At 45.3% G+C, this 22,314-nt stretch overlaps 2 protein-coding genes across 2 annotated transcripts in view; both read right to left on the reverse strand.

Moving 5' to 3' along the window:
- Positions 1-3,863: 3,863 nt before the first annotated feature.
- Positions 3,864-8,880, reverse strand: LOC109462055 (malignant fibrous histiocytoma-amplified sequence 1 homolog). Its single transcript, XM_019758552.1, has 3 exons — positions 6,057-8,880; positions 5,667-5,735; positions 3,864-5,139 (listed from the first exon to the last, which is right to left on the reverse strand). The coding sequence occupies exons 1-3, from the start codon at positions 8,878-8,880 to the stop codon at positions 3,920-3,922; spliced, it is 4,113 nt and encodes a 1,370-aa protein (XP_019614111.1). The 3' UTR covers positions 3,864-3,919.
- Positions 8,881-16,657: 7,777 nt separating this feature from the next.
- The window catches only part of LOC109462056 (malignant fibrous histiocytoma-amplified sequence 1 homolog), a 10,393-nt gene continuing 4,736 nt past the window's right edge, over positions 16,658-22,314 (reverse strand). Inside the window, exons 4-7 of the mRNA XM_019758553.1 lie at positions 20,979-22,200; positions 20,429-20,568; positions 19,928-20,159; positions 16,658-17,910 (exon numbers count right to left, since the gene is read on the reverse strand). Coding sequence (XP_019614112.1) covers positions 16,667-17,910; positions 19,928-20,159; positions 20,429-20,568; positions 20,979-22,200 — 2,838 coding nt within the window. The 3' untranslated portion in view covers positions 16,658-16,666. The remainder of the gene's footprint in view (positions 17,911-19,927; positions 20,160-20,428; positions 20,569-20,978; positions 22,201-22,314) is intronic.

A 22,314-nucleotide genomic window follows, 5' to 3' on the forward strand; every position in this document is an offset into this window, starting at 1 on the left:
CCAGCCGTTCTTGAGTTATCTTGTTGACCAACAGAAAGAATGACAGAATGAAAAACGGCAGCTGAAAAGATAACCTGCATGGCATTTCAGTTGAATGATACTAATTATATATACCCTTCGTGTAATGACAGAATGACAAACGCAACTGAAAATATACCCTCCATTTTTGTGGAGATAATGGCGCCAGCGGGCCCCGCCGCTCTACCCCCCAACTGCGCCCACCTTGCTCATGTCTTGACGTCCTGTCACACGACTTTGCCGGTTAGTTTACAAGTGAAAAGCATTGTGCCTCCACTCTACTTTACCGGGGGAAAAGGCAGGCCAAAAAAGCGAGAAGGAAGTGTTTATGACTTCGAATGACTCCAACGGCTCAATAGAACATACCTGGAGTGGCCAGCCAACGCAACTGAAAATATACCCTCCATAATGGCGCCACCGGGAATTGGACCAGGTCCTTTAAGATTACTATGCCATGCACAACCACAATTTTGTGTCCCTAAACAAAACGTTCCTTTGCTGTTAGTGTTATGAAGGTTTGGAAGTGCAGCTATCTGACTGGGTGTCGTCGCTGTTGTTTATAGTGAGGCCCATGGTGGGTAGTCCATCAATCAAGTCAAACTCTGGTGAGTCACTCATCCCATGTCATGCTATTGTGTTTGGAGGCGACAAAAACAAGACCCGCCCACAGATACATCATGGTTCAAATACTGTCAAAGCACCCACACGATGGTGATATTCGGATGTTATATTAGTCTATAAAATGATACTACTGTGAGAAAATGTTTGAACGTTTGTGTCAACAGGTACCTGCCTAGGTAAGACAACAAAGATGGCGATGACCTTGTGCAAGTTGGAAGTTTCTAGATTTACTCGACATTGCTGGTTCCGCCCTTCCAACCGTCCTCCTTTTAGAACGAATTTTACTGCCGCGGACCAGTGGGAAAGACTATGCGGGCCGAGCTAGCGACTTCGACGATTGGGAAAGGCCCATCGGGCCCCGCCGCTCCTCTACCCCCAACTGTGGGGCCCGAGTTGGCGACGTCCTTGGTCAAGTCTTGACGCTCTCGGTCACCCATGAAAAACTAAACGAGCATTGTCATTCCACTGTACTTTACCGGGAAAAATGCAGGGCAAAAAAGCGACGAGGAAGTGTTTATGACTTTTTAAAGTCAAATGACTCCAACAGCTCAATAGAACATACCTGGACTGGTCAGTAAATGTACACCTCATTAAACATCAAACGACGATAAAAGCTCATAGCAACTATATTGACGTCATTGTCATGATGACAAAACATGTGTAGGGCCCATGGTGGGTAGTTCACCGATGTCACATTCATTCTTCCCATAATAAATGGTTTATTGGCCAAACATCACCCGTGCAATCGCAGCCTTATAGTGCTGAATTGATGCAGGGTTTACAATCAGATGATACAAATGGTAATAATACACATAATAATACACATAATACACAATGTCATGATACATATTTGTTCCCATTTTTTGTGGAGCTGCCGCAAGGGTCTGTGCGGCTGCCATTCGGCGCCACAAGGTGATACACCTCAATACGGCTTTCCCCAACCAAAGTTAGGTACCCATTCACACCTGGGTGGAGTGAGGAAAGTCGTGTAAAGTGCCTTTCCCAAGGGCACAACGTCGGGGCGCATGTTCAGACATGTCCCGGGTACGACTCGGGTTCGAATCCGGGTCTCCTGGTTCACAGTCGAATGATCTACCACTACGCCACCCGACGCCACGGCATGTCATGCTATTGTGTTTAAGGCAGCAAAACAAGACCCACCCACAAATACACAATGATTCAAATACTTACAGCACTCAAAGCACCCACACGTCGGTGATATTTGGACGTTACGTTAGAAAGGATACTACTGGGAGAAAATGTTTGAACTCACGTTTGTGTCAACAGGTACCTGCCTAGGTAAGACAAGAAAGATGGCGATGTCGTTGCGCAGGTCTGGAAATTTCTAGCTTTACTCGATCTTGCTGGTTCCGTCCTTCCAAACGCCTTCCTTTCAGAATGTCAGTTTTCGTTATCGTGAGCCGTTCGGAAAGGCTTGGCTGGGCCGAGCTAGCGAACTCGCGATCGCGGGAAAGGGCCTTCAGATGGGCCTCGCCGCTCTACCCCCCCCCCCCCCAACTGGGGGCCCCAAGTTGGCGACGGCTTTGCTCAAGTCTTGACGTTCTTTCACAGGGTTTTGCCGGTAAGTCCTTGTTCCTCCACAAGAAAACCTCACGCCCGTCTAAAGCTAACCGTCCCCTGTCCTTCTACTGTGTTTTACCGGGGAAACTGCACGGCAAAACGGGCCGAGCCCGGCCGTGGCCGGACCCTGGGAGCCCTGCTAATGATATAAGCCCCGCACTGACGGCGCTAACTGGTTAGACCACCTTAAACAATGGGTAGCTGTGAGTCTGTATCTGCCTCAGGCCTAGTTGTCTGTCTTGGCGTGCGTACATGCTTCAAAGCTGACGTCAATCAACTCGTCTGTGACCTCAGGCTCCTACAGCAGTAGCGTCGGGGCTTGTTGTCACTTCGTACCGAATTCCGGAGGCCTCATATAATTCAGTAAGATATTCATAGCTTTTGTAAATTAATCTTTTTTACCTAGTTTACGGCCAAACTACCGGCCCAAGTGTGCTCCATACAAATGAATGAGTGGAAACTCGCGGGATAATTGGGCATTTAGGTGTTTACAGTGACACATGACAAATTTACCCCCTTCTGGTCCGACATCGGGTTTTTCTTGTAATATTTCCTTTGGTTCCATCTTTGCTGGAGTACTTTAGAAAGTACGGTTTAACAGATGTAGTGCCCCCGCCCCAAACACGAAAACGTTGTTGTCATGGCGACGCATTGTTTATGCAAGTACTCAGCACATGACTTGCAACCTTAGTAGTTATTGCTTGCGGTGTAACGTTTAGTAAGCTGAAGAACATCTACAAACCGCCAGATGTCCCCACTGACATAGCAGAGGTTTCTATGATCGACCCAAAATTACCATTCGCGTTTTTATCGGGTTTCCTTTTTTGTGTGGAGAAATGTAATCTCCAAGCAGATACAAAAGCGTGACAAAAGACCAGAGATGGTCCATACGCCATCCTTGGGCCGACCCTCAGGTGTCGTATGGACCCTCTCTGGCAAATGGACACTTCCTGGCCAATTTGATACTGCCGTTTGCCATCATAGCATCTGCTTGGAGATTAGAGACATGTACAGGGTCAAGCATGGTCATCTTATGAAAAATGGCGGTCAATTTAACTTTGAGTCTTTCAAAAAATAAAGAAGGAGTCAGAAGTAAGCAAACGTCACTCAAAGTAAGTTTTTACAGATTTATTAAAGACAAAACTTCTCTGAAATACTATCTTACCTGCAGCACAGATATAACATCCTATAACATCCTTAAACCTCACAATAACCTTAGCTTTTTGTCGTTAACTTACTGATAGGATTTCAGGCGTCTTTTGCATTTACTGCCTTCAGATGGTGCGCAAAAATGTAGCAACATGCTACAAACGTTTGAACAAGCCACTCCCATAGGGTGAGGAAAATGTAGCAACATGCTACAAAAATGGAGCAAAATGTTACAAACAAACTTTTCAACAAGCTGCTCCCATAAGGAGCTTTCAATGCTACACAGTAGCGATGTGTCCAGCCCCTCTGACATAACTACAGTTTAAACCCTAAGAAGAGACATGCCTGAGACAAAGATATTTCAGTTTGAGAAATGTAAACACAATATTGTTGTACTTTACAGGATTTGGCAGGAAATCCTGTGACGGTTCAATGTGATGATTTTTGTTTTAAGAAATGTAGTTTGTTACATTGTCAAAGCTGTGTCAGTTGAAGCTAAGGATTTTAACATTGGGAAAGAAACGTTACAGTACTAGTGTCAATAATGTTGTCACAGTGGGATGCCACATTCTTCCAAGAACTTCCTGTGCGCGTCATTCCAGTATTCTGACGCCAACAGTTTGTCTTTCAGCCGTTTTGCGGCCTGGAACTCCTCCTGTCCACCTTTAAGTATATTGATGATGCGCTCCGCTAGTCCTTCGGCAACTACGTCGTCGCTGCCGTCAATGTCTACAATCAGGCGGCTGAATTCGGCCCCTCTGCTTTGCAGGAACTCTGCTAGTCCCGATTTGCCGGAGACGAGAACCGGGACGCCTGCAGCGATGGCCTCGAGACCGACCAGTCCGAATGGCTCTGCGCGTGACGGCATCAGGACCAGGTGTGCTTCTTGTAAGTCTTTGCTTAGCTCTTCCTGAGTGGCGTACTTCAGAGGAGTGAAGTGGAATGTACCCTTCTCAATGTTGGCTTGGATGATTCGTTTGCTTTCTGGGAAATCCTCAGCGCTGATGCCGCGGACTCTCAATCTTACATCTAGTCTTTCCTCTAGGGCACCACAACGTTCTATCACAATGGCCATGGCCTTCGCCACAAGGTCGTAACCCTTCAGCTTCTCAACGCCCTTGACCCTGCCGACACACAGAACCACTTTGGTCCTTGTTTTGACATACGTTACGTCCATTTGACTGAAGATGTCGGATGGCTTCGGCAAGAACAGGTGGTGCGGCCTTGAGAGTCTGATCTGGTTCTGGTAGTAATCATGCATTGTTGGTCCGACGGAGAACACAACGTCAGCCTCTTCCGTGTCTTCCCGAATAGCTTTCATTTTGTCTCCAATGCTCATGGCCTTATCTAGGCTCTTGTAGTGCTCAGTGTCTTCCGGCATGACATGATTGAAGAGGATGAACTTGGCGGATGGAAGACGATCTTTCTTGATGTTCCTCGCAGCTGTGCTGGTGACGTCAGCATGGCCAACGATGACGCTTATATCTGACGGGATGTTTGGATAACGGACTTTGTGGTCCTCAGTGAGCCAGATTAAGTCGGGTGGTCCTTTGTCACCTTTTAGAGAAATGGGTAGGACCAAGTCAATGCCGTGTTTCAGTGCTTCTTGCTTTTCCGCTTCTGTAGCCTTTAATACAGTGATGAGGACCTTCGCTCCGGCAGTGGTCAGCAGGTCTCTCAGCTGGCCGTTAACAGTGGAGATTCCGCCCTTCGAAGTTCCGAATTCGTCATTGACCAGCAGCACCACAGGTTTGCCTCCTGGTGAGTTCCCTAGAAAAGAGGTAATAAATTACTATCGCTCAGCTTCGGTGTAAAAGTACGTCTAACCCTCGGAAGAGGGGCGAACAACAGACACCAAACCGGATAATGAGTGAGTGAGTTCTGTTGTAAGATGCAGAATAATATAGTTCAGACAGTCCTGAGGTAACGTCATCGTCGCCGTTCACATCGTCTCCACAATGCAGGCCACCGCTGCTTCCCTGTCTTCTGTCGAGCGCTTGCCATCTCACTGTACTACATGTAAGTAACTCTAGTACAATCATAGCAACCGTAGATCACTGTGAAGTGAACAGTTCCATGGAGACTTGTTTCGATTTCTTTTCATGTGACAGACCTGTGTAATTTATCATTATCGTTTTGCAAAATATTCGGAAGCTTTACCGTAATGTAATCGCCTAGCCACTGTATATAACAGCATGGCCTTGTGCAATTCATAGGATATGTGTCCTATAGTTAGACTGATGCACCTGATTGCTACAACTTCAGGGCTCAAACAAAACAACTGGCCACTAACTAACCTGCAAACGTCCTGGGATCTTTTCCATACACATCATGGACCGGGGGTCTTTTGAGTTGATGGGAACTTACTGTAAAACATGAAGCAAGATACACAAAAAATGAATCACGTCCTTCATTGCAAGCCATAATGTCTACACCCATCTGTTGAGGGTTTTATTCAAATCACAGGTCTGTTAACTTTATTTTGTTACTTCCCCCCTCTCACTACACACACACACACACACACACACACCTAGGAGTCTTTGAAAAGCGTTTGCGGGCATTAGAACTTTACTGGTGAAATAAAGAAATCAATTTAAACGAAATCATAGCTTACATAGTAAGCTTAACACTAATTTTGAGATGGTTGCAGAAATCTAATCAACCAAGTAGGGGACTTCAATACATACCAGACAATCTGCCTGGTCTGTACACAAGGTCTGCTGAAGTTGATTCTGTCTTCTTGACCCTGCGACACCTGACGTCACGGCCGTCCTCTGCAGTCCGGTCCCTCAGTTTGTGCTGGTACGGCCTGTCCAGTCCTGCCTTGATGCAGTGCGCACAGGTGACGTGGAGGGAGTACAGCACACCTGGCCACTCCTGCAGCAGCTGGACCAGCACCTCCAGCAGTGGGTGGACCACGCCCCACATCTCATCTGCCTGGGCAAGCCTGCCTCTGGTTGCCATGGTGATGTATGTGTCGTCTGCAACAGGATTCGAACACACTAGTACGGGGTAGTCCTGCCTGTAGGCCATGACTCCATCTTTCCAGTCTACCCTGTCCTTGACAAGTGGATGGATCCCAACACTGAACCTCTGAAACAGTCCCCGTGGACAGAATCCTCTGATGTTGCACATCAGCTGCAGCTGCTCCTGATCTTCTGGTACATCATCTGGCCAGACGCTCTTCAGCTCTTCTGGCATTTGTTTATGTAAATACCAGGGGATTTTGTACTGGCGGGTATGTTTGGAAGGGCCTGTATTGTCCTTAGCTAGTACCTCAAAACACAGGCCAAAATGTTGCATCAATGCTGTGACGATGTCTGGACTGACATTGGGCGGTAACAAACACGTCATCACTTCCCTCTGGATCAGTCCACAGTCGCAAAGATCCGACTGGAATGTACGTAGCTGGGTAGACGTGAAGTGAGAAAGTCTGGGTGTTAAGAAAAGTGCGCTTGTATCGTGATGAAACAGGTTTTTGAAAAGTTCAATCAAGGCGGGAGGATCATGGAAGACGTAGTCCTTGAGTTCCGGTATGTCCGTGTACCTGAGGATGGTTCCCACCTGCTGCAGGTAAGACAGGGCTGACTGTAGTCTTTCTAAAGAGAGCCCCACAAGTTGCCCAAGTCGTGCACAGTCGGTCATTGTCAGCCAATGCCGTGTGGACATTTCAACATCCTGAGTCACGTGATCCTTCCGCGGAGACGTTACAACGCTAGAGCCTGTTTCAGTGGAAGCTTGGCGTCGAACTAGTTGTTCGAAGTCTAGCCATGTCTTTGGCAGAATTCTTGTTAACGTCGGAAATAATTTCTTATCATTTGCTGTTTCTAACAAAAAGTCTCGAAATCTTTCCCAAGATCGAGGTGACCATGATAGGTGAAATAGAGACTTGGGTTTAACGGACACACAAAGCTCAAGCGCATCACCGACGATACGTAGTCCTGGCTTCAGCGTGCGTAAGTGGTGCTGGCCTATGTCTTCCACTGATTTTAAACGACTTTGAATCTGAATGTTAGTAGTCACTTCTCCTATTTGTCTTTGTTCTTTTTCCCACCTCTCTTTTTGCTTTCTGATCCTTGCTTGAACGTCCTTGGTCTTTGTTTTTACTTCGCCAGTTTGACAAAGGTCCTTCTTGCTTCCCACTATTGTAACCACCGCCCCCGGCACGCGGGCATTCAGTGTGTCCAACCAGAACCCCACGGCTTCTGTGTACCTCTCTTCACTGCAGCTGTATGTCTGCAGGTTCACTAATAACAGGTAAAAGGCAGCTGGAGTCAGGAAGAACTGATGAGTGAGATGGTACACGTCATGGCCACCAAAGTCGTACACTTCAAACGTAATGTTGTCATCAGGTGCCCACTGAGTTATCTCTACACAGTGTGTGCGGTCCTCTTCTTCTGTCAGGGTGGACTTGCCCCTGTCTAGCGTCTGTACCAGGCTTGTTTTTCCCGCCATTTTCTCTCCCAAGACGACAACTTTCAAATGAGCGCTTGTCTTTTCTTCCGAGCGTTCAACTTCATCAAAGTACTGTTTGATAGCAGCGATCCCCTGACGGCAAACTTCAACTGGTGGTTTTATTAGTGGATTGTCACTAACGTCAAGGTCACGTAAGCTACTGAGCTGTGCAAACTTCGCGGGTAACGTCTGCAGTTGGTTACGGCTCAGGTCCAGCCGTTCTAACTGTGTCAATCTCCCCACTTCAGGTGGGAGTGTGCGCAGCTTGCACCAGGACAGATCCAAGTGCTTGACGTTAGTGAGCTGTCCGATTTCCGCGGGTAACGTCTGTAGTTGGTTACCGAGCAGGTGCAGCCGTTCTAACTGTATAAGTCTGCATACTTCCGGAGGAACTATCGTCATGCCTGTTGTCGCTACTTTCAGTACCCGGATGTTGGTGAGTCCTGCCAGCCCATCCGGCAGGTGGATCCCTCTGTTCCCGCTGAGGTCCAGTTCCTCCAGCTGGGGGAGTTTCAGTACTGCAGGTGGAACGGTGTTCAGGTTACAGTCACGCAGTCTCAGCACTTTCAAGTTTTTTATCCTATACAGCTCATCTATCAGGGAGGTCTTCGTATTGCCTGTTAGATTCAGCTCCTGTAGGTTTGGTAGTTGCAGCACTACAGGCGGTAGTGTGTCCAGTTTACAGCCAGCTAAGTCCAGGGCAGTGAGGTTGGTGAGACCCGACATCTCATCCGGCAGGGTGATTTTCTCATTGCGGCTGAGGATCAGCATTTTTAACTGCGGAAGTTTCATCACGGCAGCGGGAACTGTGGCAAGGTTGCAGTTAGCTAAGCTCAAAACTTTAAGGTTAGTCAGTTTTGTTAGCTCATTTGGGAGCTCTATGTGCGCGTTACTTCCTAGAATCAAAGCTTCCAGCTCTTTTAAACCATAAAGTTCATCAGGTAACTGCCTCAAATTTTGTCTAAACAAGTCTAGCGTCAACAGAGTTCTTTGTTTTCCACTTTTTTCCCACTCTTTATATTCTAACTTGTGCCGAAGGCTCGATCGCGTAGCCATGGTGACTAGAAGTGTGGGACTGTCTGGAATGAAAAAAAAAAACAATTGTTTTATTACAATTTAAAGTTGTTTGATATCTGATACATTAGTAGTTTTGCTTCGTCTATATCGTTTCAGTTTATTTGTTGTTTGACATCAGTTTCATCGCTGTCACCATGCATCAATCGATCTTTAGAGGATGCAGCCCACTTAAACTACAGAACTTCAGTTTTGGTGCCTTTGTCATGTATTCGTTAGACACCATTCAACAAGTGGCCCTCTGGTCGTTTACATATCTGTCAATCACTGATTGCCATGGCAACAGATATTAACAGTGGACATCCTAGGAATTTGTATTCTTTCCATTTATAACACTATAAGAGGAGCAAAAGTGACATCATTGTTTTTGGTGTGCTAAAAGTAATCTCGCGATTTAGAAATGATACCTGATACTCTGTCCAGGTTCAAAGGTCATGTTTGTAAAGTGCGCTCTGGTCAAAGTTTAACCACGTGATCAGAATTCGCAGCTTGAAGTCGGTTTGGTGGACATTATGACCTTTTGTACTCACTTAAGGAAAGACCGGTACGCTACGAACAGCCTTAAGCAAGAAGGGTAGTATATTGAAGGGTAGTATCCAATTGGCAGTGCAGTATCAAATCGGCAAGGCAGTATCCAGTACAATACCCGAAGTGTAGTGGCTGGAAAACAAGTACCATTGTGATAGATAATGATAACAAAAATGACCCCAGATAAAAACAAGTCATATAAAAAGCCGCAAAAAATATGGCGAAGCCCAAACCTCTGCTTGGAGATTACTATTTCCAGACCCATCACTTAAGATCGATAAAACCTGCAGGTGACTTGTTTACAAACATTGCCAAAAAACCTCGTGGACTTCAAACCTCAAACATTACAAGGCTCGAAGAAGTGCAGACTATTTAGCCTTCAGCCTTCTATCCAGTTCCTTGAGTAACTGTTATCTTGACCATGCCTTGATTATTAAACAGGACTATACAAGTATAACCGATCTCTCATTCGTGATTCTTGCCACGGTGAGGGGAAAGCTGATGTGTACATATTAATCTTCCACGAGATGTGTTGGTCGCTACAGTATCAAATTTGCAGGACAGTATCAGATGCGCCATCCAATGTTTTGCTGGTGAAAAAAAATGATGATGATAAAAAAACTGTAGAGCCCGATTAAACGCCTAAAAGCACGACAAAAATAACCCGACGCCCAAACCTCTGCTCGGAGTGTGCTGTTTGCAGACCCATCACTCAAAAACTGATAAAACCTCCAGGTGAGCTGAGTTGTTTGCACACATTGCCAAAACACCTCGTGGACTTCAAACTTCAAATATCACAATACTCTTATTAGTCTGTACAGAGTTTACACAATCAGCCCTTAGCCTGAATATTCCGTACGACCAGTGACTCTGAAATGTCGACGATTGACCAAGGAATCGGGCCGACATGCATGGGCGTATCTAATGATTACGTAACGTAAGGTCATTATGGCACACCTAGATATCGTTTGATTTGTTACGATATTGTTACAACAACGGTATATGGTTTCAAAAAATGTTTAAAAAATTGTGGGACCAAGGCCTCTGAAATGTTGATAGTTGACCAGGAATCAGCAGCAACATGATAGTTACTAACACGGCGCCATCGCAGGGCTGTTGCAAACTCAATTAGCTGATAACAAAATCGACCTTTTTGCACCAAACGGCAAAAACACATGGTGGACTTCAAACCCCAGACATCACGAGAGTAAATCGAGTTGACAAAACCACCCCTTTAAGCGTACACCGATCTGTTCAAATGAACCGCTGGAGATAACGCGTCTTATTTACCAATGGGAGGCCCTCACCGTATGAAAGGTTAATGTTAGCTTATATGATAAGCGGACACTTTGGTTGCTAAAAAAATATCACTGATGTGCTAACAATAATAACATGTTCGTTCTTGTTAAAGCTGGGAGCTTTATTAGTAGTGGGCGATAACACATCAATATTTTTACTGTTGGGTAGCCCTCACCCCTACGATGGTTAACGTTAGCTCATACGATTAGAGGTCACTCTTACTCATGATCGAAGTCAGAGGCTCACTTTACAAATAACCGCAGCGGGTATTTAGTGGATAAACCAGTTAGCAATGAACGGCTTTCTTTTTTAAACGGTTGACTATACTCGGTCGGAATATATTTTAACAATCATATTTTACGATCTTGTTAAAGACAGGGAAGGGAGTGCAGTTGACCCCAGCAGCTAGTGCCTCTCCAGTGGTACAATATCACATGTCTGATCTGACCAATCAATGTAATGACCATTACCTTTTACCAATGATAACATCCCCATAGCAACTATCTAATACACGTACATTGACGCCATGAGAATGCATTGAACAAATACATACGGCTGGGCCATGTGAGAAAGGGATCGAGCTAACAAGATAACATTCTCCCCATCCTCTACAGACCCACTAAATGAACGAAGACCCTTGCGACAGTTCCACAAAAGTGTGTGGAGCAAATGTTACATATAGCGCGTATTATTGTAAATCCAGCATTAATTCAGCGCTATTAAGGATTAGATTGCACGGTGAATGTTTGACCAATAAACCATTTATTATTATAAGTCTCCCCAGGACTAAATCACTATGCAGAAAATTCTGCGGAGTTTATGCGGAGGGTGTGGAGTGTGTACGTTTGGTCCTTCGTACAAGTTACTGCACAGGCAAAAGTGCGTTGCACATAAGAGGGTCCCTGGGAACTGACAAAAGAGCCTGACTAGCCGAGGATAGGAAGAATGCCTATAGCTAGGACAAATGTTGTTTTCCGATTCTACGATTCTATTTGTCTCTTTATTAATTTTTCGGCCAAAATGGTGAAACAAGCAAAGTTTAATGTAGAAGTGACATGCTTCGAGACCAGGGCTGTCTCCAGGACCCGTTTCTTCTTTTTTTCTTGTAACGACGGGTAAAAAAACTGTCACTCTGTTTTTTCAAATACTTAATTCTTAAAATGCATGACGTAACGTTTCAGAGGGTTAAATTGGCAATAGATAAAATTTTATGGTCTCACCATTCTTTCCTATGCCTTATAAGCTCATCAAAGTCTACCGACACAAAGATCATCAAGCCTAGATTCCAGCTTCACAAAAAAACGAATTTGCGTTATCAAAATAATTGCTGCACTGATCGATATCGTTCCAAGACAATTTTATGACACATTGATATTTAGTGCGCAACACAATACTATAAATGTAAACAGGCCACGTACTCACGTTTTGTGTACAGCAGTCAGGAAGATGTGAGAAGTTGAGGTGAGAAAGTTCACAAAGTCGACAGTGTGTTGATACAATATGTCTCTCTGTGAGGTAGCGTCGACAAAGGTCCAATCAACGTTTCCAGCGAGGAAATAGTCCTGGTTACTATCTCCAATAAGGAAATCCTACGAGCGTGCAAAACGGCCCGCTTGAAGGAGAATAAGTTCACGAGAAAGTGCGTTACAACACAACGTAAGTCTGGCAGTCTCGACGCGAGTTTCCTCTTGTCTCCAACAGGCGTCCCTAAGTGTTATTTTACCCCGGACATTAGACCAGAGTAAGTCCGTGAGAAAGCGCGTTACACACAAAGTAGGGCTGGAGGGCACGAGTGTCTCCAACAGACCTTCCTAATTGTTATTTTTCCCCAGACAAGACCAAACTAAGTCCGTGAGAAAGCGCGTCCCCCTCGTGCCTGTTCCGTCCGCCGGCCCGGGCCGGAGCCCGCCGAACTGCCCACAGCGGCACGACCCGGCTATATAACATGGCGCCGTTACCATGGTGAGGAAAACTGTCGTTATATTACCTGTCAATCAAAAATGCCGATAAAACCTCCAGGTGGGCCGACTTGTTTGCACCGAGCGGCAAAAATAACTTGTGGACTTCAAACCGCAAACATCACAAGACTGTCGGCAGTCTGGGCAGAGTTGAAACCCGATACGAGAGACCTTCAAATCGTGAAGATTTTCGGATGCATGGGAATTATTTTCTTTCCTTGGCTTTTTAGTACTTCTTCAAGCATGTGTGCTTCTAGATGGGATGACAAGATTTGTACCAATTTCTATCTTAAATATTAGATATCCCACTGATCACCGGTCTATCCAATGGTTTTTCAAAAAACACTATCTTCTTGTCCACCCCTAAACAACATCTGGACGTTTTAAAACTAAAACCCTTTCTGTCCCGTGAAAATTTTGCTGAACTCCTCTGGCGTAGCAGGTGTAGTCTACATCATGACCAAATAAGGCAGGAGGTTCATGCAAAGTTACCTGTCCGGTCAACGTCCGACAGGGTATGTCTGACGTCATACAGAAGTCAACCTCAGTACGTGCATCTGATAACTTCTGGCTGTAGTGGAAAGTTCTAGAGATCAGTGACGCTTCAGTTGGGGAATTTTTAAATGGTCTCCGAAAGGAGACAGTCATTGACGAAAAGTAGTAAATGCTACTCGAAGCGTCTGATAGCTTTCAAAATATGTCAAGAGAGACACTTTGTGCATTTAACTCGCACTGTTTGTATTTGTAACCCAGGGCAGTTTTACCCCTTTCCTTTAACGATGGTGTTCTTGTAATGTTTCCTCGGGTTCCCTCGCTGATGGAGTTGTAAAGCTAGCGTAGTTTAACACATACAGTGTTGTCTATGATATCTTATGTCAGTCAATATGTCTTTGGCCCCACGCCTCATCCAAACACAAGTACTCAGGAGCGCCAAAGACCCCACCAGCAGCCGCACCGATTATTGCATGCAGTATACTAGTAACTTTTTAACTGGAGGATAACTTTAAGCCTCATCAAGAACAACATACAGTAAGTCTCTTTAGATTCGCGGGGCCTAAAGTTCGCGGTTTCGGGAAAATGTACAATCCGCGGTATTTTTAGATTCGCGATTTCTCCTTGGCCATTCCAAGAAGAACTTGTAATGTGAATGTTAAAAATAATAAAAGTTCGTGTCCCGGCTCATCCCCTAAAATGCGGCGCAAAAGAATCTTTCGGGAAAATATATATTCCTATTATATATATAAAGCAAATTTATGCCGTTTTCGGCAAGATTTTGATCCCGGAAGTATGCAAAGGTCGCATTCGGTTTTGTAGGCCCACGGTAGCGTTTCTATCCAGCAAAACAAGAAGAAAAAAAACGCCCGCATAGCAGGGTGCAAAAGAGAATCAACTAACATTTCCCAGATAGCGGCAGTTCTATTTTTCATAAAAATATTTGCAGATTTGCCCGATGTGCCCGCAATTTTCAAGTGCCCGCGCGCGCATGGCCGGCGCTTTGCACGCAAAGATTTTTGTCCGGCGGTGCACGTTTGACACGGCCAGTGCTGCAGTATCGCGATTCGGTGTCTCATATTATTTTTGATATCAGTATAACTTAAAAAAAATTTGGTACTCAACATACATACATTTGCGGAGAATAAAGTTGATTTGCAGTGATTTGTGGATCGCGTGTGTTGTTTCAGTGTTTCGCTTACCGTCGTGAATCGGCCCTCGTGAATGCATGTGGGGAGGGGGGCACACTTACGCAAAACATATTCGCGGGGAAATAGATTCGCGGTACAAAGGTCCCCGCGAATTCCGCGAATCTAAATATACCGCGGAAATTTGTAGACTTACAGTACTTGGGTTTAAATCTCGGGATTTTGCTTGCTGTCATTCAACTCTTTAACACAGCTGATGGTCTACCGTGCACCTTAACTTAATATTCCAAACAGCTACAACTTTCGATCTGCAAACAACCTTTAACTTTTTAAGCTGCAACCCTTTGACGTGGACCACTTTTCATTGTTTTGATTGACATGAACTAGGAAGCGAATTGCCGGGTCATCGGGTGATTCCACTGGCGTGCGGGGGTGTCGGAGCAATATCCGCTGATGTGTTGAAATGTACGGGGTCAAGCACTGCCATCTTTTGGAAAATGGCGGCTAAGTTAACTTTAAGTCCTTTAAACAACAAAGAAAGAGTCAGAAGTAAGCAAACGTCACTCAAAGTACGTTTTTACAGATTTATTGAAGACCAAAAAGTCTCTCTGGAATACTACATTACCTGCAGCACAGATATAACATCTTTTGACGGTTATTCATTATTTACATACATAAACTTGAAAATAACCTTACCCTTATATCTTTTCCTCGTCGACTTAAAATTTCAAGCGTCTTTTGTATTTACTGCGTCCAAATGGTGCACAAAAAGTTAGCAACATGCCACAAAGATTTGAACAATGCTACATGTACACAGGTTGAGGAAAATGTAGAAATGTTCTACAAAACTGTAGCAAAATATTCCAATCATTTCAATAAGCTACTATACTCCCATAGGGAGCTTTCAATGCTACACAGTAGCGATGTGTCCATCCCCTCTGACATAACTGTGGCTGACCAGTTTAAACTACCAGGACGTGCCTGACACATGGTATTTCAGTTTGGGAAATGTCCTAGTAATATTCTCGTGGCTAGCGGGATCATGTCTGCCTGGACATCTTGTGAAAACTCAATATGTGTTGATTTATAGCATCTGTTATGGATTGAACAATGTAGGTCATTGTTACAGCAAGGATCTTCAACAAAGTCCTTCGTTACACTGTAAAAGGCCGGACATCATTGTTCTGCACTGGATTATGTTTGCATAGAAATTCTGTGAAGACTACATACGTGTTGCTTTAGAGCATCTGTTATAAATTGTGAAATGTATGTCTTTAAATTTGTAACACTGTGAAAATGTGAAAGTTGAAGCTAAGGATTCTAATACTGGTCAAATGCAGCCGGAGGGAAGAAGTAGAGCCTCTTGCGTAGGGTGTGCGTCACTTCCGGTTGCTGCTTGTACTCTTGGATTTGGGTTTTCACGTCTGCTACCTGGGGAATGAAAGGAAAGCGTCAGATTTACTTGCCCTATTGTATCCGGAATCGTGACTATTTGTTTCTATGCTTGAACGATATCCTTAGTCGGTGTCCCTGGTGCTGAAATGGGGAATCCACAAGGCAGACTTGCATGAATTAGGCAGTGCAAGCATTAATGATTGTGCTCAGACTGGGTCGATAAACTATATCTACGAGACATGTTTCACGAGTGGTAGCTGATTGTCGTTATGAATGTATTTACTGTTTCTACTTACATTTTCTTGCTGAGACGGTCTACTTCGGGTCAGAGATGGTCCAAGCCCAACAACTGCAAATACTGAAAAATGAATCAGTTATAAGGGATAAAGCCATTGTTAAGTAGTATACGATAAGAAACGAAGTAACGAAACATTTACTTGAACTATAAAGTATTTACAAGGTATAAAGCTTAAATATTATCATATGATTACTTATTAGGGAGTACATGTACCAAGATCAATATAAAAGACTTTCTACTGATAATGACATATAAACATACCGGACAGTCTGGCTGGTCTGTACACAAGGTCTGCTGACGTTGACACCTGACTTCACGGCCACCATCTACAGCCCGGTCCGTGACGCCTTCAGGACCAGGTACGCTTCTCCGAAGTCCGAGTCCATCTCTTCCCGTGCCTCGTACTTTAGGGAAGTGAGTTAGAATGTGTCCGGATCCTTCACAATGTTGGCTTGGATGATTCCTTTGCTTGCTGGGAAATCTTCAGCGCAGACGCCGCGGACACGTAATATTGCCTTTAATTTTTCCTTTACGTCTGGCCAGCGTTCTATAGAGGCCATGGCCGTCTCCTAGCCCTTCATTATCAAGCCCCTAAACTTCTCAGCACCCTGATTGCTGCGCCCGCTGCGTCCACTGTTGCCCCTTGACCCCTACTGATCTGCTTCTGCAGCCGTGATGCCGCAGGCCTGCAGGAAGGCATTGTGGGATTCCTCCCAGTACCTGGACGCCACGAGCTCCCGCTTGAACCTGGCGGCTTTCTCGAACTCCGCGTCGTTATGCTCGAGGATGTCCACGATTCGGTCTGCCCACCTCTTTGCGTCTCCGGCACGATCGCGGTCGTTCACGCTGGTCTCCACGATGACGTGCCTGTGCTCTGCGCTGAGTTTCCCCTGATCAATCAGGTCGGTGATCATCTCTGCCAAGCCGGTCTTGTCGGAGATGAGTACGGGGATGCCAGCGGCGATGGCCTCCAGGCCAACCAGCCCAAACGGCTCGGAGCGGGACGGCATCAGGACCAGGTGGGCCATCGTCATGTCGTCCCTGATGTCCTCCTGGGTCCCGTACGGCAGCAGGGTTGGGTTCAGGTCGGGACTGTTCAGGGCGTCTTCCAGAATCTTCTGGCTTGTCTCAAAGTCGTCCTCGCTGATGCCGCGGACACACCAACGGGCGTTCTTGATTATCTTTATCACCTCCCTCAGGGACTGTCCAGCGAGGTCATGACCTTTCAGCTTCTCCACGTTCCTCACCCTGCCGATGGACAGTACAACTTTTTCCCCTCCTCCGGGACTCACGTCGGCATCCAGAAATATCTTGGATGGCTTCGGGAGGAAGATGTGGTGATTCTGTGGTTTCTTCTCTCCCTTGTACTTGGTGCTGCAGTGGTCGTAGATCCGCTTGCCTACCGAGAAAACTGCCTTTGCGTTGTCTACTTTATCAAGCATGTCCTTCTCTTTGTCCCGTGCTTTCATGGCCTTCCGGCCTCCCTTGTAGTACTCTGTATCCTCGGGTATGACGTGGGTGAACATGATGAGATCTGCCTGGTCCTTGTAGTACTCGTTGTGGATGTTATGCGTTGCCATATCTGTGATGTCAGCGTGGCCGATGATGCAGGTGACGTCTTTAGGAAGGTCTGGGAAGTGGACGCTGTGGTACTTAGTAAGCCAGTCTAGTGTTGGCACCGACTCCTTGTCTATTTGTACTGGCTTTATCAGCTTGACGCCGTCTCTGTCTGCTGCCTCCTGGTCTTCTTTAGGTACATTCAGCTGTAGGACTGTGGCGTACACGACTGCCTTGTCCTGCAGGATTTGGCTCGCCTGGCAGTTGATGGTAGAAATTCCTCCCTTGGAAGTTCCATACTCGTCGTTGATCAACAGGATTATCGGTAATCTGGGACCTGTAGGTTAGCAAGAGCAAAGACAGTAATGAAGTTTAATAATGCAGAACCGTGGTTTTTCAGTCTAACCATATTTTCTAAAATCAATAAATGCCGCTGTCTATTTCGATTTGTTTAAAGTTCTAACGATTAATTGTGTGATTATAAAGAAGCACACAGATTTGGAAAGTCAATATTCATTGGTGAAAAACAAAAGTTACAAAGACGACATTATGAATACACCTTTTATCCGTAGGTTGCGGATGATAATACATGAGATATGAGCCACCCCATGAGTGACAGTCATACATACAAATAAATTTGAAGACTACAATGGGGGCCTGCAAGGGGGGGGGGGTCCTGACAACGCTCTACGCTGAATTCGGAAACTTCTCGATTACGCTTTGCAATAAATTCCAAGTGGCTACAACGCATTACGTAGAATTAAAACGCGAATTACGCTCTACGCAAAATGCGGCGATTACGCTCTACGTTGAATTGGAGCGGTCCGTCTACGCTCTAGGTAGAATTAAAACGGCCGATTACGCTCTACGGAAAAGGGCTTGCGGGCCCCATACAATGACGCAGCAATGAAGTCATCCTCCTATATGATATCTTATAAACGTTTCTGTCGGTATTTGGATGTCACTATTGATAAATAACCACAGTGACTGCCCCTAGCTGTCAAAATCATAAACATAATACATGGCTGTGTATTATCTTAATAATTCCTCACTGTTTTCAGTAGAAGCTGGCGTTGGCGTTGATTCTGAGGAAGACAATAAAAACTCATATTATCACTCTTGTAAGGGACTTATACCAGTTCGATTCTTTACATCAACTTCATTTTACAGTGAGATTGTATAGACATATAATGACTATTGTTGCGTTACTAAAGTTAGGTGTATTTAGTATCTAACCTTGATAGAGCTCTTTCCATCAAAAAGCTCTACGATTTGCTTCTAATCTCGTTAAAGCAATGGCATGTTAAAGGCCTCAAAGCTATATGGTAATGACCCATGAACTTAATTGTAGAGAGTACATTTCAGCATGCTTACCCAGAAAATCAGGTCGCTGCAATTTTACAACGGTATCGAATTCTTGCACTGTCGCTCCACTTGAGGCGTCCCGGATTATGAATATAACTTTTCCTTCATATTCAGCTTTTTGCTCCACACCGTCTTTCACCCTCAGTCTAACCCGGAGCCTTGTACTACTAGTACTAGTAGATCTATATAAGACCTTAGTTTCACCCTCATGTGCGTCCCGAGGGTCGGTACCCACGTCTTCATCATTACTGAAAACCACCTCCACCCTTTGCTCCTTTTGAAGAACCACTCGTTGCCGCATTCGAGACGCAAATGTATTGTTACTTGTTGTGAAAAAGTCACTAATGTTGTCGCCTTTTTGAAGGCAGATGAGATGCAAGTTTCGTTCGGGAAGAATGTTAACTTCTGGTGTGACAATGATATAGACTTTATCTTCAATGTGGCCGTTCCAGGTCTCTTGGCACCAGCTAACTAGGCTTCTACCGCAGGTTTGCAGAATGTTTACCACCCAGTAGCTATATGAAATGAAAATGGGTAAAACATAATGAAACATTGGTCCCGATGGAAATTCACAAACGGAAGCACATGTACAATTGTTCGCAGTTGCCTTGAGTTAGCAAAATATGATTGAAGAATATGAGTCAGCCCTACGCATCGTGATTGGTTTCCATGGAATAATAGGACTTTATCGTTTATGTAGTTACTCCAGATCCTGCTGAAAATGTCTTTGATGCGGCTCAAAAGACCTTCTATCACACAATATCTGAAGTAAAATCATAAAAGTGCACATGTAATCAGCAAAACTAAGCATTTGTATTGTTGGGAATTAACTCATAGATCTCCTCACAGCCTGGATGCTGGTGTATTACAGGGTTATAAAGAACAGAATAAGAAAGTGTGAAACAATGCGTCAACATATAATACAAATATAGAAGCCACAAGCCTGTGAACATACCCGTCAAAGTGATCTGTCTGAAACCTGATGCCACCATCTTCCTCGTGAGTTTTTGTTGGGAAGACTGTCCAGCCTTCGTCCCGGTCATAGTGCAAAACCACCGTTCGTGTCTCTTCGTCCTTCTGTCCAGTTTGTGTCCAAACCCAGGGCAGGCTGACTGTGACGGGCCGGAGGAACCGCTGTGGGAAGTCCTGCTCCACTGTCAGGACGGCGGAAAAGGCCGTAAACATAGTCCGGACGTCCTCGTTAACTGGTACGGCTTCAACCTGAGTGTACATGTGTAGATTAAGACTGATCATGGAAAACTTGCAATGATAGGAACAGGAAAATATTATGACTCAGTGCAAGCAGGCCATCAATCAATCGTACTACGCGGGCATCGGGAACTGATGCATGGCGACTGCAGACATGCACATGACCCGCCAGGTTGTTCTGTTCCGTCGCAGACCCAATCATACATATCATATCATACAGACCATATCATAAATATTATACACAGAAAATTTTAAGAATTCGCAAGACGAGAAGGATTTACCTCGACAGAGATGAACCGCGTGCTTCTAACACAGCCTGCAGGAAACTCCAGTGTCACGCCGCTGTGCTGAACTGTGCAGCCGCGCGGTCCTACCGGAAACGTGGGGATGTTGGGCGAACATGCCAACAACTGCTGGTAGCCTGGTAGGTCAAGTAAATAATTACACCTTTGAAGCATGGATACTACTGCCACAACTACAACTTAATCTCCAATAACAGAGACAAAGTATACATAAAGTTCAGAAAGTTACTCACCTCCCTGTTTACCTTGTTGAGTATAATGATGATGACCTTGCTGAATAAACGTGGGGATGTTGGACGAACATGCCAACATCTGCTGGTCGCCTGGCAGGTGAAAAAAAAGAATTACACCTTTAAACCACGGATACTACTGTATTTTATGCATAAACATTCTATAATGTTCACTAAATCATTATCAAGATCATAAACTCGACACAACTGCAATTCAATATCCAATATCAAAGACAAAGTATACAGAAAGTTCAGAAATTTACTTTTCTGTTTACCTTGTTGAGTATGATGATGATGACCTTGCTGAGTAAACGTGGAATACACCAGACGGTAAAGCAATCCAGGCCACTCCTTTAGAAGTGCAGACAGCTTGTCTTTCAGTGGATCGATGACGGCCCAAATCATCTCCGTTCCTTGGACTGCTTGGACGGTGAGTTTCACCACGATGTTAACGTGCTCGTGTTTCATCTCGCGGTAAACAATCACGGGAAGACTATCTCTAACAGCCACAATAACGTCTTTCCAGTCCTGTCGGGTCTTGATGAGTTTGTTAACCACAACGCTCAATCGCTCAAACAGTCCCCGCGGGCAGAAATGGGTCAGCTCACACGTTACAGTGGATTCCTGTCCGGTGACATCCCTGTTTATAGCCTCTGGTCTTTCCTCCTGTATGTACCATGGGATATAGTATCCCACTGGTACTGAGGTCTCTCTGGGCCGTTCCGTGTAGCACAAGCCGAAATGTTCCATCAGGTTAGTGATCACATCCACGTTTCCTACCGGTCTGGCATGTGGTCCTAACAAGCCGATTACCACCTCTCTCGGCAGAAAGCCTCGGCTGGACAAGTTTTTCCGAACCTTTTTCAACTTTGTATTCGAGAAGTCCTTGAGACGTGGATTTGTGTTCTTGAAAACCTTCATCAAGTCGTGATGAAACAGTTCCTTCATTACGTCTATCAATCCCGATGGATCATGAAATATGAGATCCTTGAGTTCCGGTATGTCCGTGTACCTGAGGATGGTTCCCACCTGCTGCAGGTAAGACAGGACTGACTCCAGTCTGTCCGCCGTGAGACCTGCAAGCTGCCCTTGCTGAAGACATTCTTCTCGCGTCAGCCATTTTAAGTCGTTACTATGTGTAGTTTGTGTTTCGCCATAAGAAGTCGATTCTGCAGACTGATGTTCCTCGGTCCCCTTGTCACGCAAGTTGCGCAGCAGCCGTTCAAACTCCACCCATGTTTTTGGAAGTATTCTTCGAAGGGTTGGAAACAGGTCCGTGTTGTTTGTTGTGTCCATTATGTGGGCCACTAGTGAGTCCAGCCCAGATGATGGTTCTGCCGAACTGACGCAGTGCACGCCTGTAAGCCGCAGCGGGCGTGTCAGCAGCTGCCGGGTACGTTCTATCTGCTGCGCTATTTCACCCCGATCGGTCCCACCATTGGCCGAACCTTGTAACTTGTCTATTTGCTGTTGTATGGTACGTTGCCAAAATGCATGTTGCTGTGTGAATCTTTCTTGGATGTCCTTAGTTTTCTTCTCTATTTCTGTACTGCTGCACAAGTCCATCTTGCTACCCACTATGGTAACCACCGCCCCCGGCACGCGGGCATTCAGTGTGTCCAGCCAGAACCCCAC

This window comes from Branchiostoma belcheri, unplaced genomic scaffold, assembly GCF_001625305.1.
Source record: "Branchiostoma belcheri isolate BF01 breed outbred unplaced genomic scaffold, Haploidv18h27 scaffold99, whole genome shotgun sequence".
Classification (NCBI taxonomy): domain Eukaryota; kingdom Metazoa; phylum Chordata; class Leptocardii; order Amphioxiformes; family Branchiostomatidae; genus Branchiostoma; species Branchiostoma belcheri.